At 39.4% G+C, this 18,307-nt stretch overlaps 1 protein-coding gene across 1 annotated transcript in view; it reads left to right on the forward strand.

Annotated features, from left to right (window-relative positions):
• LOC140695035 (uncharacterized) overlaps positions 1-18,307 on the forward strand; it is a 128,307-nt gene that overhangs the window by 28,337 nt on the left and 81,663 nt on the right. Inside the window, exons 6-8 of the mRNA XM_072957990.1 lie at positions 1,063-1,206; positions 1,485-1,605; positions 6,707-6,816. Of these exons, the coding sequence (XP_072814091.1) occupies positions 6,761-6,816 (56 nt within the window). The 5' untranslated portion in view covers positions 1,063-1,206; positions 1,485-1,605; positions 6,707-6,760. The remainder of the gene's footprint in view (positions 1-1,062; positions 1,207-1,484; positions 1,606-6,706; positions 6,817-18,307) is intronic.

Genomic DNA, 18,307 nt, shown 5'->3' on the forward strand with positions numbered 1-18,307 from the left:
TTCTGTCCTGCAGAGACGGGGCTTGCTAGGCGTCCCCCCCGTAGAGGTGCTGTGGGGTGTAAATGACGCGCGTGGGCAGCCTGAGCACAGCTGCTCATTCCTCGTAAGTGCAGGGTAGCATAGCTTTTGCGGTGATGGCTTTATGACCGCCCCATGTAGACTGTCAGTGCTCTGAAGGGATGCCTTGTGGTTTGGAGATGGGATTCTCACTTCTGTAAATACCCAAGTATAGTGTTATTGGGTCCTGCTGATTTCAGTCTATTCTTTAGAAAGTACATATTGTAGATATATTTTTCAAGCATGCGTGCTTTTTTTCTTTTACTATTAAAGTTCTACCCTCTCATCTCTTGGTGTTACTTTTCATGGAATCCAGGAAACAGTCCTAAGCTACCTGCCTCTTCACACTTTTCCGTGGTGGTTTCCTTCCCTGATTAGAAGAGGGTTTTGCATAGGAAATTTTATTTGTTCCCCTTTTCTTGGAGTCTCTCTCTCTGTCTGCCCATCTCTCACCTCTCAATCTGTCCATTTCTCAACCCACTGCTTCTTCTGACATGTTCCAAAACGCATTTCAGGTAGCTTACAGAAGAACAGATACCAAATAAACAGGTGAGAAAATGGGGCCCAGTTCAGACATTGAGGCTAGGAGGCGAGCCTGTGTGAGGGTTGCAGGCGTGAGACACATGCCTCTGCCATGTGACTTATAAGATCGACAGCAGCAGTGTGTTTCAAGCTCCCAGCAGACACAGGGAAGCAGGATTTGAGGGAGATGCTTACTGGCTGTGAAATAAATAAGTGACTTAGGAGAAGCCCAGCCTTTCCAGCTACTAAGGCTTAGGAGAATATTTTGAGTGTCTTCCAAAATCAGAGTATGGCATCTTTTCTTTTTTCAGAGTTCTATGTATAGTTGGTTACATTCTATACCTGGAAATTTCTCCAAAACTTCTGCCCACGTGAGTCCCATGGCTCGGGGATTGGGTGGTTCTGCTCATTGATGGGGGTTGGCCAGAAACAGAAAATGAGAGCCTCAAAGGGGCCTGGGATTTGTCAGTTATGTTTTGTCAGTGCTGTAGGGTTCAAGAAATGCTTTCACCGTTTCTCTCCATCTGAGGCGGCAGCGTAATCTCTTACCAGCATCAGGAGCTCAGGGCCACGGGATGGTGGGGGCTGACTGCACTGCCGTCAAGACAGCTGAGCTAGTCACTGCAGGTGTGGTTCTTTTACATACTGCAGTTCATGCTCTTTACTAGAATGTTTCAACAGGGAGTTAATTAACTGAGTTAATTAACATTTAATAAATATGATCTTTGTTGAAAAGACAGTTATAGGCAGAATATAAGCTGTGAAGTCTTTAAAAACGGTTTCATTACTGAAATTTCATTTGGGGAGATACACGGTTTATCTTATATATGGCTCTCTTTTAAAGTAACAAAGAAACAAGACAGAAAAGGCAGAGGATGATTTCTGTTCTTCCTCTCGGCTTGCAGGTGCCCTCACCCCCAGTAGCATCAATCAAGACACCAGCACTGACACTGGCCGTGCTCAGAACTGCCTCAGCCCTGAAGACACTGCTGACAAATAGAAGGGGGCCACGCCCTGTTACAGCAGGTGCTCTCACTTTGTGGGTCCTTATGTAACTGCGTGGTGTTAATCAGGATCGCCCGTCCTATATTGTGTGATGCTGCTGCTTTGTCTCCTAGTTACTTGTTTCTCTAAGTATTCTTGTATTATTCTCCAATGCATAGTACTACACACCTAAAAATGCTTTTTTTCAGATGAAAAAGAATGTGCATTTAAAATAATAACTCTGAAAAAGGGGGCAAAAAAGGCTATCCTTGTCCCGCTATTCAAAGATAATAATTAACACGTTAACGTATATTTTCATCAGTGTGGATCACCTCTGTCATAAAAAACCAGAGAGCACTCTGTGACTGTTTACTGTGTGGACACCTCCATTTTCCATTCGGCTTTTTATATGTTTTTCTACAATATTCTATCTCCTCTGGCATGATTTTTGATGACCAGTATAGCATTCTGTCTTGTGGAGGCATTGTCCATTTTACTTCGGGCTTAAATAAACTTTTAAATTCCAAGTATACTTAACTGAAATACTGAAAAGAGAACTGTGGTGGTAGAGGAAGGCCCTACCTCCCTTCCCCTTATTTCCGAAGAGTAAAAACTGTTGAAAATTTGATATATATGTTTCATGACCTTTATGCCTATGACATACATATATACACACATATGAGAATTCCATGTATACGTGTGTGTATATATGCTTTATTTAAAAATGAGACCATACTATATGTTTTTCTGCAGCTCGCTTTAATCACTCAGGTGTATATCATAGACGTCCTCCCACTCCAGACTCACACGGTCCTTTCAGATAGAGTGGAGGGGTCTCCTGATTTGCGGGTGTGGTCTCTTTCCCACGCACACCTTTGGTGAGAGAATGCTGTGGACAAGGCCCTGGACCACGGCGAAATGCCGGCTCCCTCATTGCTCGCAGCTCGTCGTGATTTAACGCATCATTGTCTTGATGGTGGACAGTTAAGTTTTCTCCATTTTCCACTGTCAGAAAGGATATTTGACTGGCATCCTTCTTGTACAGACATTCCTGTGATCTTTTATGAGTATTCCTTTAGTTAAGGCTTCTGGAAATTTAGTCCCTGGATGTGACATTTACATTCATCACAGACTCCATTCAAGTAACTCTAGAAATTCCTTCCATAGGGGAATGAAAAGATGCACAATTACTTATGTAACCAATTCTCTATTGCTGGATATGATTTCACTTCAGTTTTTCTTCCCACCATTGTAAACAGTGCTGTGTAAATGCCCTGATGGGTACATCTTTTTGGACTAAATTTGTTTTTTCCTAGAGGAAACGATTCGTAGAAGTGGTGTTGAGTCAGTGTGTACGTACGTTTTTCAGAGTTTACATATCCATTGACATGTCGTCCTCTGAAAATGTCGCTCATGGTTTCTTCTCCCACAGATGGACACTAGATAGAATATCTTTTAAAAATATTTGCCAATATGATGAGCAAAAGTGCTTTTTCATTGTTTTAGTTTGCATTTGATGACCAGTGAGGTATTGAGCATTTTTCACTCATTAGCCATTTGACTTTTTTAAAATGAATGATTCCTTTTATCCTTTGCACACATTTAAGTGGGGGAGCTTCTTGTTGGTTTGTGACAGCTCTTTGTATGTTATGAACATTAACTTCTTGTCTTCAACAACATGTATCACAGAGCTTTTTCTTGTCATTTCTTGCCTTTCATTTTGTTTAGGAGGATTTTAATTTTGGTAGTGTCTCAAAATATTCTTATGATAATAAATGTATTCCTTATGTGTTTTATCTTTGAAATTATTCTTAAAAATAATTTCTTATACTGGAATAAATCTCCTCTGTAGGTTTTTTTTAATCTCTAAGATGGAGATGATAATAGTACTTGTTAATGTAAGGGTAAGTTGAGTTAATAAGAACAAAGTGTTGTATTTGCTGTTATTAGTCCTTTTTTATATTTACATCACTGTCTGTAAATTATCTTGTGGTCCTTATGAGAGGAATAGTATTTATTCTTTCTAGGTGATTGTCTGATTGTCTCAGGACAATTACTGAAGTCATACTTTTCTCTTTGATTTGAAATCCCACCTTTACAAAATACTTATGTACACTAGAGTCTCTTTTTGAGCTCATGGTTCCCTTCTGTCAATCTGCCTTTCTTACTCCAGCACCATAACTTACATATTGTAAAAATTTATTTAATAATTGGCAGTCTGAATTTTTTTTCATTCTTTTCTTCCATCCCAAATTTTCTTGTCTAGTATTATGATTTTATTATTCCTGAAGAATTCCAAAATATTTTGTTCAAGTTAAAAAAAAATCAGATTGGAGTTGTCATGGGAGTTTTCAGTAAGTTTTGAATTATTCTGATGAGAACTTACATCTTTACAAAACTGCTTTCCTCCATGCAATTTGTTGATGTCTCTACATTCTCACCTCTTACTTTACCCCTCAGTACAGCCCTGAAGTTTCTCCATTTAGAACATGGGCATTATTTTTTAACTTATTCCAGATTATTGTTTATGTTTTTGTCAATTTTGTAAGTGAAAATTTTTTGCTATTATATTTTTAAACGCTTAAAACTGAAATTTAGAAAGGAAGATTCGGTTTGTAAATACTCACTTTGTAATTTGTCATTTAAAATTGTAAATATTAAGTAGTTGTTCCAGAATCCTTTCTTTTTTGTTTTTAAAAATTTGTGTCGAAGATTCTCAAAATGTTCATAGCTAAGTAATATAGGTGGGGAGACAGATGGAGAGAGGTAGTGTGGCTCATGTACAAACTGTGAGCAGTTTCATGGCTGCCTTTAGGCTGGAGAAACCACAGAAGAGCCCAGGTTAGACAAGGAATGGCTTTGTATGCACTTGAAAGCCAGCTTTCCTGCCTGTATGGTGAAGCCTGGTGGGCGTGGCAGGTAGATGATCAAGGTCTGATCAAGGTCATTTGCTGCACAGAGCGCTGTGTCTGTGAGAAATGGTGACCATTGCCATGGCAAATGCTTGGTGCCAGGAACAATGCAGGGGAGCTGGGGAGCCTGTGTTAAGGATTTTCCAGTCCTGGGAGTGGGAAGATAAGACTCTGCATTCAGATCTGAGTTTGAATTAATCCTCTTTAGTTTACTGGACCTCTGACTTTTGTCAAGTTATGCATCCTGTTTGAACTCCTGCTTTGTTGTCTCTCAAAACAGAAGAATTACAGCCTGCTGCTAGAGTGTTTGATCAGGGTAAATGATTTGTGTCTATAAGATGCCACGTACAGTCACAAGCTCAGTGAGCAATGAGCTGTCCCCTCTTCTCCTGCAACTCAGTGCTCGATAAGTCATCAGCAGAAAGCGAGTCCCTAATTTGTATGTGGTGCAAGGAAGAACAAAACTAACGTCTTGCCTTTCCCTGGCAGTATTCTTACTTCTTTGCTTCATGTACCTCTTTCTTCCTTCACTCTCCCCTTTCACCTCCTCCACCAAGAGCCCGAGACTCTCTCAGAACACTAGATTCAAATTATTTAAATGTTGGCTCATTCCCATGAAATGACAGTGACTTAAAAAAACTGTACACATCCCAGAATTCATTGTATTTGATTTACACACACACACACGTGCACACACACACACACACACATCAGGCTACCTCCCATTTACTGAGGGAGAAGGGCCACTTTTTCTGAGTTTTCATTTACTCAGCGTGAGAGCAGTCTCTTAAGCAGAATTTCACCTGGCTTCGTGCATGGTTTTTTAAATTGGATTTCTGCTTTTTGTCCATAAAAATATTCTCCTATTAGAAGACAGGAAGTGGAGACATAGATATTCTGCTGAGATATTGGTGTTATCATATTTGAGTTTTAATGGACATAAGGCGGCATAGAGTCATACATTATTATGGATGAGAATCCTTGATGATGTAACTTGGACAAGAATCTGGGTCTCCTGCCATCGTGTCCATGCGGGTGAAGAGGCAACTGGGTGGGGGATGGCAGGGAACCTTCTTGCTTGAGTTCCAGGTTCTTGTTAGTTTTCATTGCTCAGCTGCCTTTAGTTTATGTCCATGAGGCCTCTCATGGGAAGGTCACTATGTCCTGAGAGACTGAGTTACTAATCAGCAGAAAGCTCTGGACCCACTCATATTTTCCAGAGTTTTTCTGCTGACCTGCTGACACTTTATATAAATGAGACCTAACAAACTACTGGATATAAAATCCTTATTGTTATCATTTGCCCTCAAGTTCCATAGGAATGGGGTGCTGTCTCAGGCTGTCTAAGGCTAGATCTGAACAAAGATAGGGTGATAGGCTCCGCTGCTGGACCCTCCCCAGTCGAATGGGATTTCCACCTTAGTTTTTAGAATCAGGCAGATGAGTTCAAATCTTGTCTTTACCAGTTATTAGCTTTGTGACCTTGGGGAAATAACTACTTTTTTGGTTCCAATTTTCTTTATCTGTAAATAAGTTCAGTATTTATTTTAGGGTTTTTGTTTTAGAATTGAATGTGCTAATTCCCTAATTTATTCCTAAAATACTGATCACATGGTTCTATGCTGGTGCCTTAGTAGTTGATTGCTAAGGGACTCAACAGTGAGAATGGGGATGGGGCCCCCTGGATCATACAGCTTATATTCCAGGATATGCTTGTAAAAGACAAGATTGCAGTGGATTTTTAGTAAATGTCCATTCCTTTCCTAATCCCCATTGATTGTGTATATATCTTTATACTAATATATGAACAATTTTTTTTGCAGTTTAAATCTCTTTGTAGTATTTAAAGAATGTAACTATAACAAAAATACGTGAAATAAAATGACTTGACTTTTATTTTCCTTTCAATAAGCAAAACAAAATAAAATAGAAAAGAAAAGAAAAAGTATTGAAGGAGTAGAAATAATTTTATTTCCGTGGAATCAACTCCCTATGTTAGGTTTTTCCATTGTGTTGTTCAACATCATATAAAATTGACAGGTTGTGACTTCAGTGTTGATAGCTAGGTGAGTATAGTTTCTTTTTGTGGTTGTCTTTGATGAATTATTTGCACTAGATCATAAATGATGTGCATGTTACATATTGGAAACGAGGAAACATTGGAGACATACTACCTCCAATGCAGTCATTTTGTTACCGAGTCCAAACTCGTTCTGCTCGCCGCATGACAGGCCAATAAACTGGGAGATGAGGTGTTGGAGCAAGGAATAGTGACTTCACTTGCAATGCTGGCAGACCCAGAAGACGGCAGACTGATGTCCTGGAGAACTATCTTCCCCAAGTAAGAATTCAGTCTCCTTTTATACTAAAAAGGGGGGGGTTGTGGTTGGTTGTTGCATACTTCTTGCCTTATGAATTGTTTGTCCTTTGAATCCGCTGTTCTTGCAGCTGTCCATGTGGATCAAATCATGGTACCCCTGTAAAACCTCCAAAAAAACAAAGGCTATTCTCTATTATGCAACTTGCCATCTCTACAGAAGTGCAGATGAGCTAACATTTTTAAAGATCAGGGCCAGGAGAATAGGCTTTCCTGCAGATTTCAGGCTAAAGGCAACTTTCTTTTTCAAATGGTGCAGAGCTACCAAGTCTGAGCCTAGGAAACAGGGCACAGGTTTAAACTCAAAGGAACAGATTTAACATAGGGTAAAAACTGTTACATTTTATTACAATTCCGTTTCCAGCTTCATAGATAATATTAGTAAGAAATACGAGCAATTTTGTATTTTTGCTTCTTAATAACCGATAAGTGTACCAACTATATTTTGTGAGCAGGGATGCTGTGCAGGCATTGGGGTGACAGCAAACTCTTGTAGGGGGTGGCCGACCCTGCAACATCTCTGATGCCCCGTGAGTGTTGGTGAGGGTCCCCGTAGCCAGGGGCTCTCTTCAGGAACCAGCATATGGGCATTGACCTCTGGAGACCTCTTTTTCGGCTGCAGGAATTTTTTCAGATATTGAGATTGAAAAATCACTCCAGCTGGGAATAATTAGGGAAAAAAAAAGAAAAGGAAAAGGGTTTGGAGTAGAGTAGAAGAGTAGGACTTAAGATCACGGAGCCTGAGTGCTTGGCAGCGGGGACTCGGGAGAGAGGGGAGCAGAGGTGGGGAGGGGCCTGGCTCCGGAACCAGCTCCTGTAATTGTCCCTGCACGCAAGCCACATAGCTTTAAATTGGCCTGGGCCACCTCTCTGGGCTGGATATCACCCTGGGCAGAACCGTGGTATCTGTAAAGTAAAATGACTTCACAACTATTGCACAGAGCTGCAGGTGTAAGAGAGCCTAAGCCTGTCTCAGAGTGCAGGGGACAAGCGGAAAGGAATGGCAAAATTTCCACTGACAATTGAAATTTTGTTAAATAGCCTGCTACAGTTGTTTGCATCACTTGAATGAATGCAGGCATATTTCTGTGGGCATTTATAGGTTCACTGAACCCCACCAGCCCCTCTTGCCCCCATCGGAGATGGGCTTTCTCAAGCACAGTGCCCCTCCTGCTTGGGTGGAAAACGCTGCTGGTCCTTGCCTGGGGCCGGGCTGCTGCAGGGCACTGAATCCCCGAGGCACGGCCTGTGAGACACGACAGGAACATCTCTGCTCTTGACTGGGTGCCTCCGTTTCCCCTGCAGTGTAAAAATGCCGATGACTGAGTTAGAAGCATGCTTCCAAGCTGTCCATGTCCTTGGCATCCAGAAGCGGAGCCTGGAAGCTTTCGAATTTATCCAGAATGCGGTTTACATTCACCTTCAGCAGGTGAGTGTATGTCCTTACACAAGTGGAGGAATTACTGCAGTTTTCCTGGAACTTTCTCACTACAAGTCCATTTGATTTTTCTGTGCTAGGATTCAGTATGGCCTGCTAAAAACTCTGGAGTGAGATCTTGAAACCCTGATGAAGAGCATTATTTATTTCACTTCTCTATATGATACTCTTTTACTTTTAAAATTCAGAATTTTTGGTTGTTTCAAAAATTTTTTGGGGGGGTTGGAGAATCATGTTTACTCTAACCATCTTTGCAACCTGTTGCTTTGTGCCTCTCACCTGTCTTCTGTCACTTGTGAGGCGGTTCCATTTGTGACCCTGTCCGGGTTGTTCATGTTATAAAACATAAAGCCTGTAAAAGTACAGTCCCTTTTCCTCCGAAGACATTCCACAAATACTCCTTTAACCTGGGTGTGGTTTTAAGAAGACAGAATCTTTAGAACATGTCCTTGCAGGTTGCTAGTGCAAAATCCCAAAATCAATAGTCTAGCTCAACATCTAAAATCTTTCTAATTTACCTTGGAATTGTATGGATAAGTGAAGCAGTTTGCTAAGAACTCAGACCAGGTTTAGAATACAGGTTGGTGTAGCTCAGCAGGTCCTCCCAAGCTGATGCTCTGCCAGAGGGCGGGGCCGAGGGGAGAGGGTGGGTCCTGCCCTCCCTGAGGTGACAATTTCATGGCAAAGACTTTCACCTGGTGAAGAACTTGGAGTTTCTTCTAAGAAGAGTGGGTCTTAAAAGAGTCCAAAAAGCGCGGGAGTGGCACAGTCCCATTTGTCTCAAGTAGGGGAGAGCGGCTGTGGGGCCACTTAGGAGACTCGTGAGTCCAGGTGGGCAGTGTTGGTGGCTTCCACTTGAGCGGTGGGACGGTCAGTGTTTAAAAGCGAACATATTGAAGGCATGTTTAGATGGTAAAAAGGAAAGGATGAAGGCTGGCTGTGAATGCAGGATGGAGTAAGGCCCAGGTTTCTGGGTGGATTAATGAGGTAAATGATGGTCCTTCTGTGCTCTGAGGAGGGAAAGCTGCAGAGGGAGTTCTGCGGAAAACTGATGAGTTCAGCTGTGGGTAAAGTGAAAGGTTGTTAGATGTGTGGTCTGGGATCTCGGGTGAGAGCCAGTAGTGAGTAGGGGGAGGTGAGAGGGACTTTCAAATAATTTTGTATTGTGAACATACAAATAAGTATGAGTAATGACACATTTAACACCTCTATATTCTGGATTTAAAGCCCAGTAACATTTTGCTATACTGACTGCAGAGGTTCTTAATATTTTTTAATAGAAATAAGTAGAAACAAAATAGTGGAGTTAGTGAGCATCTTAGAGTAGATGTGTGTCCTTGTATGTATTTTTATACCTCATCTGTTTATAACCATAATCTACAAAAAGTTATCTTGCTTAGCATAAGAGTTAAACACAGGGACGTGACACACATTGTTGGGGGTTGAAGCTGATCTTCTCGGGCAAATTATGGACCCTCTCTTTGCCTTAGTTGCATCGTCTGTGACTGCCCCAGGGCCCCTCATCACAGCTGATTTCCTAGAGTAGATGTTGGGAGGGAGGCTGCTGAAGGGAGTAAGAGGTGGCAACTGCTAGGGATATTGAAGAGAGACAAAAACAGATTAAAGCCGATAAACTGAGTACAAATACCCTCTAAATAGAAGGAATCCCGCAGTGTTTTGAGCCGCTTATCATAAGGGAAAGAAAATCACTTGGATCCAAAGCTCTTGAGCATATGAGTATTGTGGGTGGGAGGGTGTCATTATAAAAGTGTTGAGAAAAGGCCTCTTTGTTTTCCTTGACATTACCAGTAAGGATGGGGAGCAGAAGCGAAACCCTCTGCTTCACAGTTGAAGGTGCTGTTTTGTGCGAAACTGACCAAAGTTTGGAAACCAGTCATCAGCGATGCTGGCAAATGAAGAGGCTTCTGGATTGGGTGGGGCACTTGCTGTGACTTCCAGGTGAACTGCTGGCTGGGGGCTGTGTGGCGGGCAGTAGTTTTGCAGGGTAGCCCGGGCATAATCCCTAGCTCTGATGCTGCTGGTCTGATTAACAGACCTGGGCGCACACTGTCCTAATGGGGCAGCTCGGGATGTGGCCCTGCCGTGCTGAGAGCGAGAAGAGGGCTCCCCTGAGGAGGTGTTCCTGCAGAGACTGGAAACGTCCTCCTGCAGGGGAGGAAGAGCCTCTGAGCAGCGGGCCGGATGCACAGGCAAGACCAGCATGAGCACTGATGTTTCCGGGAGCCGGAAGTCATACAGTGGCCCAAACGGCCTTGTTCCTGAGAGACTGGAGGGAATAGATGCTGAAAAGGCAGGCTAGGGTCAGACCCTGTGGTGGGTTATGAGTGACAGGAGAGGATTGTTCAGGCAGGCATGAGACAACCCTGTGGGCGTCCCAGCTGGGGCGTCACGCCGAAGGGAAGAGCAGAGTTATAGACTTTGCCACTTATTAGCTGTGTGACTTTAAGCAATATCACCCCACCTCTCTCTATATATATCTTCATCTGTAAAGTGACACAGTGACAAGGTCGTGTCATCAGAAGTATTAGCTTAGCTCTGATCCTCTTTGTCGACTCCTGTCAGTGCTTCCCTGCAAGGTTCTGCAACGGCTGCTTTTACCCTGAGACGGGAGGGCATAGAGGGACACTGTAATACCCGAGGGAAGGAAGGGGTTGCTTTAAAAGCAGACATGTAACAGCCTGCAGCTGCAGACCTGCAGGCAGTTTGGTTGACGGTCCTTGAGAGGACTTTGGAGGCCTTAGGGTCGTCTTAAGTCTTGTTTCCCCTTGGGGACCGGATTTGCCTTTGGGGATTGATGTTGAAGATTTGAGCTTCTGCAAAATTGTTTTCAGAGATGTGTATATACGTAAAATATCATATAAAATAAAATGATTTATTTAACGTGTGCGAATTTGTAGCTGTTAGGAACAGCTCTGTTGGCCTGGTCTCCACGGAGGACACCAAGGGTCAGCAGAGCGTGCAGGAGGGCAGGCAGCCTGCAGTGCTTCTGCGGGGTGTTCTCCCCAGCAGGGTGCTCTGCTGAGTTGAGTCTTCTACGAGTTTTGTTGCCAGAGGAGCAGACAGCAAATTAATGAGTTCTAGAGGGATTGTATAATGACAGGAAGAAATAGGAACCCGGAGATTTTCCGGACTAAAACACGCTTTGGTTCCTGATTCAGTGTGTTCCATTACAGAATTGATGAGTTGTGTCTATTCTGGAACGTCATTGAAATAAACGTTCAGCCTATATGTTAAGGGCTTTGTTTTATTTGGCTGGAGGACTCGAGCCGGGATGACAGCCTCTCAGATCACTCTGAGGGACTGCTCCCAAGAGGTAGGGGAGGAGCTAGGATATATAGAAGCTTACAACAAAGACCAGGTAATTGGAACAATAAAATATTGCTTGTTATCTAAAGAAAACCAGATATCTCAAGTTCAAGTATTTACTGCTTTTCTATGTATGGTGAGAAGCAAACATTTGAGTCATTGAATTCATTCCTTTGGCAAGCCCCTGGCTATCTAGGGCCAGTATCCTGTCCTTTCTTACTCTGAGTCTGCTCAGAGGGCACCACTGTGAGTGGCTGAGAGGCCGGGCTGTAGGCATGTACTCGCTGGGGGTTGGCAGCAGCCGCTGATGACTCGGATTCAGCATTCTTTGTTTACTGTCATGGTTGCAGTATTTTCATGCACATTGTAGTGTTTTCATTCACAGTGCTCCCACTTGGTCCTAAATTTGACCAATATTTTGAGAGAAATTTCATGACCAATTTTGTCCCACGGTGCTAGGATGGCTCATTCCTAGTTCAGGTGAAGAATCTTCTAAGTTGCCATTCAAGGTGTAAGTTCTTTTTTTGTCAGGCCCTGTTGATACTAAAAGTTCTCTGGATCACCTGTCTTACTAGTCTATTATGATACAGAAAGTGTTTACCCATCTTTGCTCATTCCCATAAATAGAATCACACTATTATATTTATTTTATTCAGGGTTATAAATTTTATCTGTTTCTTCAAGATGTTTAGCCATCATCAATCTTGTGGGCCTAGTTACACATTGGGAAATGTAACAGACAACAATTTTATAAAATAGACAGCATATAAGTAATACAGCTAGTAACGTTAATAAAGTCACGAGTAAGAATTTAATAGTCGAGAAGTTGTATTTTTGGGTTAAAATTTTGCTTGTGTTTCTGAGTTTGATCCTATGAGAAAGTTCATATTTATGGTCAGGGTCAGAGCAGGTATTAATTGGCCAGTTGAAATCTCCCACCTTGTAAGATCAACAGTGGCCTAAACAGAACTATAAATTCTTTTTAGAATAACGTTTCTGAGGGCTATCTAATTAGAGCCTTGGAGTAGGGAAACCCACCAAGGTAACACAGAAGTACTAGACATAGGTAATTTATCATAAACTTAACAAGTGGAGTAGATCATAATCAAAGGTTGGAGAAATTATCAAAGTAATTGGTATACAGTCCTGGTCCGGTGTCTTGGGTCAGCTGTCTAGCTCAGATGTCGTCTTCTTCTCATCCTGGTCTGGTAGCTTTTTCTCCATTTGGGCATTGTTTTAAGGTGAGCAGCACTCGATAGGCCAGTGCACTGCAGGGGATGTTTCAGATAGGAAATGAATCGGAGACTCCGTTTCCTTCAGCTTTGGTGTGTATGGTCTGGTAAAGAGTACCTGAAAAAGGGTCCTTCCATTCAGGTTGGAGACAGTTCTTTAAGTCATGCCTGTTGCAGTATGTATAATCCCCTGGCTGCAGGTCATGGGGCATTGGAACTTTACCCAAGGATAGATTTCTGAGCTTCAGAAACAAACCTAGAGTATCCTTTTCATAATTCAATTAAACCGTACAGTAATGTGACATAACAGCAAGGAATAATCTGGGAAGTGTCTTAGTAAATATGGACCTCAATTAACAAAACTAGAATTTAATATCCACTAAAATATAATTTATTTTCTCTCTTAAGTTACCCTCAGTTTTCTCAAATATAGCCAAATCAAGATTAATTTTTTACAAGTTAAGTCTGATTATTTGATCATATAGGCTTTTTTAAATTGGCTGTGTTGGAAGTTTTAATACGGAGTCTCAGGGTAGAATGTTAAGGTTTGCTAAGGCCAAGAAAGACACGTCAAGGCTTTTCATGGGTTTCTGCCTTACAGATTTAGGTAAATTCTTTTCTCTTTAAAATCCTTAAAATATCTTTATACTCCTATATCTGTTAGGAGATGATCTCCCTAATTTGTTTGATAGAGCCACTGGGAACCTAAGTGTTTTTAGTCTCTTGAGGGATCAGATAGAGAGAAAAGATAAGTGTTCCAAGTGTGATTACATAGGTATAATTTATCAAATTGCTGTGAACCATAACTAGCTTAAGGAGAAGAGATTCTTTACGTCTGGGAAACAGGTTAAAAGCCAGTAGTATTTCAAACAATATCAAAAATTATAACCATATTCAGCAGGTTAATCAGTCCCTTGTAACTAATTCTTTTAATGAGAGTTTTCATTAGAACTTTAAAATGTCTTACCCAGTTTAGTTCAGTGCTATAGTGTGAAATTTATTAGGAATCAGTAAATCTCCTTGAAGAGAAAGCATTTTGCAAAACCATCAGAAGAAAACAATTAACTGTCTATAAATGACAAAAATTTAAAAGCATGGTTAAACACCGTTACACTATAATCAATAAAGAAATCTGTTCACTATACCCATAATTATCACTGGTAACATTTCAGATATACCAGAATTTTAGGGAGTCCATATAATTTCTACAATATCTATATTAATAATATTGTCTCATTCAATATAACCTTAGAAGTTTTATGATTCATTTGACAATTCCATGTTATTTAAAATGCCAAATGAAACTTTATAGTTAAAAATCTCTCTTTGGGATGTTTCAGGGGCCTTCTGTAGCATCCCAAACTTAACTGGAGATTAAAAGAATTTTAATTAATTAAATTAATTTTTATTTAATTAATTAGAATTTTATATTTGGGGAGCTTTTTGAAAGATTTCAGAACACTTGATCAGATAAACATATAGATCACTGTAAAGTAGTACTAATTCATTAACAAGAAAATACGTCAAAAGTAAAGGCAGAACAGATCAGCTAAGTGGTATAAGAAGTTTTACAATCTGTTACTGAAGGAGGATTAACATTTTAAGAAAATTTTTTCCTCTTAACAGAGAGAAAAACAATTCTAATCTTGTACCAGCTTACTTCTAAGATTCATTTACGTTGCCCAATTTGTTTCTAAACTTAGCCAATTCTGACCATGTACAAAACTCTTCCCTCAGGGTTCCTTTTCCACAAGCCTTCCACAGCTTTCTATACTTATATTAGTGTGTCCCTTATTTTTCTTCTATTCAGAAGTAACCAGGTTCAGGAGAAAGTCACTATTTTTCATTAACAAAATATAATTCCATTCTTATATCTTCCTTTACGCATTTATATTACTTTCCTAGGATACTGAGATCATTCCCTTACTAATAGAGACTATTTCAGTGTGGCACCAACCATTTATTAATATTTCTATATACCTTTAGTTTCACTGTAAGAGGAAGTTAAATGTTAAGTAATTCGTATTTCAATGTTATTTTATCTGAAAATGGCATAGCTATTTAATAAAATCTTGTCATTTAACTTAATTTAGCACAACACTAGAATTTAAAGATACCAAACACTTAGAGATTATCTTAAACATACATTTTAAAAATATATTTTAAATATTTACCCAAAGCTCTCATCTCATTTGCATTTAATTTAATTAAAATTTTACCACAGCACATTACTTTTATTTTTTTTTGACAAATCTGCAACAGATATAACAGGATCTTATTTGACTTTCATTAAACCTAGGTACAGTAAAGGTATTATACATAATATTGATGACTTTAAAGATGTCTATATTAATTAGAACATACTTAAACTAAACAATATCAAATATTATCTTAATATTGAATATTTTCCATTTCACATGACTCTGAAAGTCAATTTGTTCAGTTGTTATTTTAAAAATACTTAATGTTTAAGCTCTTATATTTTTACGTCAATTAAGCAGAGCTCTATGACTTTGAATTTTTTTTCTTTAGCAGTAGAAATATCTCACTTCTATAATGTGTACACAGGCTTATAATCAGAAAAAAGCTAGAGATCTCATAGCTTCACTTTAAAACTTACTTATAAGATAGGTATAATAATAGTTGGAGTAAGCTGAATTTGCTTGCTCAAATCATTAAGGCTTACTATTTATGAAACAGACAGTTAAAATTTCTTCACAATGTCTGAAGGACCCTTCAGAGTTCTGAGTTCTAATATGCCAAAAATTTCTTGGCCTTAAGGTTTATGTCGTTGAGCTAATTAGACTCAGTCCTAGGTCACTGTTTGTTGTATTTATATTTCTGATGTGCAAGACAAAGACACTGTCTTCCAGGTCCCCAGAAAACTGCTCTCTCACCCAGGCCGTATTTTATCTCCTTAAATGGCATTTTTGTATCAGTGAGAAGAGCTGTAAACAAAGAATTCCATGTTTTAAAACTTTAAGGATTACTTAAATATGTCTTCCAAAACTTGCATAAGGCATTTAGTAAGATCTCTTTTCCTTGTGTTATAAGTTAAACCCAGGGTAAACCTGTATTTGTTTATTAGCCACTCAAATTAGTTTTTAGTTTTACATTATATTGGACGGCTTATGTAACTATATTGGTTTATTTTAATTTGTTCAATTAATATTTTCAGAGGGACAGATATGTGCCTAGCCTTATAATACCAAGAAGGGGAAGTGTTTTTCCTCTTAAACATATGTATCCCACAACACAAGCAAAAGTTTTGTATAAAGACCACTTAAATATACCAATTTCACAAACTTTTATCTCAATTTTATTAAATCTTATACCTTTAATTTTTATATTTATTAAGTTTAATCAATAATTCTTATTTCTAGAAGGAGTGCCAGAAACCTTTTTTTGTGTGTGTGTGCATTGTATATAATTTTATAGAAGTCTCTAGGATGCCCAAGATTCAGCCAAAGAGCTTAGGCACTTCTCAGTTTTTAATTTCATTAATTGGTCTGTTATCCCAATTATTGATCAAGTATTTCAGTCTATATATACATATATTTCAAACTGTGGTAAGTAAAATGGGCTTGTTTGAACTTTAATCTTGGGGGGGAGTAGGTGAACTCTTTGGCCCTTTTTTTTTTAACTTTACGTTGTGTAGTATCAAAACCCTGTATGTAAATCCAAAAATGTCCATTTTATTTATTTGATTCAAAATAACCATATAAAAATATTTATCCTTTTGGGATAAGCCACTTATTTTTTTTTTCGACATTTTTACAATCATTTTTCCAGTTATTCAACCTAATTAACATTAATTATTCTAAGTTTTTATTAGCATATCTAGAAACATTTATCAGAAAGGAAAACACAAACGTAGCTTTTCAAACCAGTTTTATTTTTTTAACTAAGTTCTTAGGTTAACCATTAGATATATTTTTCTACATTTAAACTTGATTTTAATAGAAACCATAAAACAACTGTTTATAATGAGATCTCTTTAAACTTTCACCAATTAAAAAGTTTTTCCAAATTAAAAAATCCATCATATGGCCGTCAATTTATATACAAATATAATATATATATAGTGATTTTAAACCAATAAGATGAAGAGGCCCTTCCACATGAGAGTCGGGGTGTTGCCTAAATAAAATTCAAAGGTTTACTCTCCAAAAGCTAAAAGCCTTTGTGGTCCAGGCTGATGAAGCAAAGTTTAAGATGGCAAAATATCTGAAAATTGGTACAATCAAAGAATTGCTTAGAATCCCAATTTATTTGCGTGGCCACCATATGTACACAATACTTGAAACTTTTGTATGGTGGAGTCCAAGGTTTCCTTTAAAAAATAAACTAAACATACATATACATACATACACACACTTAAAACACCCAGAGAAAGATAAAACATTTACATTTCAAGGACACAGGAAGAGAAATCCAAGTTACCCCTAAAGGGGATTTTGTTTTTATAAGTTCAGAATTCCAAAAAATGTTTTTATCAGGCCTGGTTAGTTATTTTCAGAGTGAGTTTTTTTTTTTTTCTTATTCCCAATTAATGTTGTAAATTTTGTATGTACATAAACCTGGCTGGGGTAATAGTTGGAGACTGGCAATCTGTCATTTCTTTTTCTTTTCTTTTCTGTTCTTTATTTTTTTTTTTTTTGAAAGTTCTATTCCCCATTGTAAGGTTGGGTTCTCAGAATAAATTTGCTAGTAAGATTTCCCACAGGGACAACTCTGTGGCATGAAGTCTTTGTGTCTACCACTCCTGGAAGATTCTCTGTCACCCGAGAAACTGTTACCAGCCAGGAGGATGGTCCGAATTTTGGAGTTGAAAGTTTCCTCATAAGAGTTTTACTTTTATCCTGAAAAATTCAATGGAGGTAACCAAATTGAGGAAAATATTAGACCAGAGTCTTACCTAACCACTCAGTCCTGAACCCAGTGTCTTTCAACTTGGACTCACTCAGGATGTCTCCACTGGGTGAGTATTTTCCTCATATGTTTCCACCAGCCCCACTTTGGACATATCCTCAAGGTGGATATTTCCTGTTATCTTTCAACCAGGCCCCACTCAATATGTCTCCACTGGGTGGGTAATTCACCTCAGTTTCTTTCAACTGTAGGGCCATGTACCTGGATACACCGCCAGATAAAACTTAGTATCATCAACCAATATGTGAGGTCCGAGAACCTAGAGAGACTCACCCAAATTCATCTGGACTCCCCGAGGAGGTGGATGGGCACAAAGGGCCACTGCTGGTACCAAGGCTCCGGTTACTTGGAGAGTTCAGGTGGAGAGAAATCTGCTGTGGTGCTTCATGGTGTCCAAAACTGTTGACTGAAATACATGTGCAGCCTAAAAGTTAAGAGTTATGTTTCATTTGGCGGGAGGACTCGAGCCAGGATGACAGCCTGTCAGAACTCTCTGAGGGACTGCTCCCAAGAGGTTGAGGCAGAG

The sequence above is a fragment of the Vicugna pacos genome, unplaced genomic scaffold (genome assembly GCF_048564905.1).
Source record: "Vicugna pacos unplaced genomic scaffold, VicPac4 scaffold_125, whole genome shotgun sequence".
Classification (NCBI taxonomy): domain Eukaryota; kingdom Metazoa; phylum Chordata; class Mammalia; order Artiodactyla; family Camelidae; genus Vicugna; species Vicugna pacos.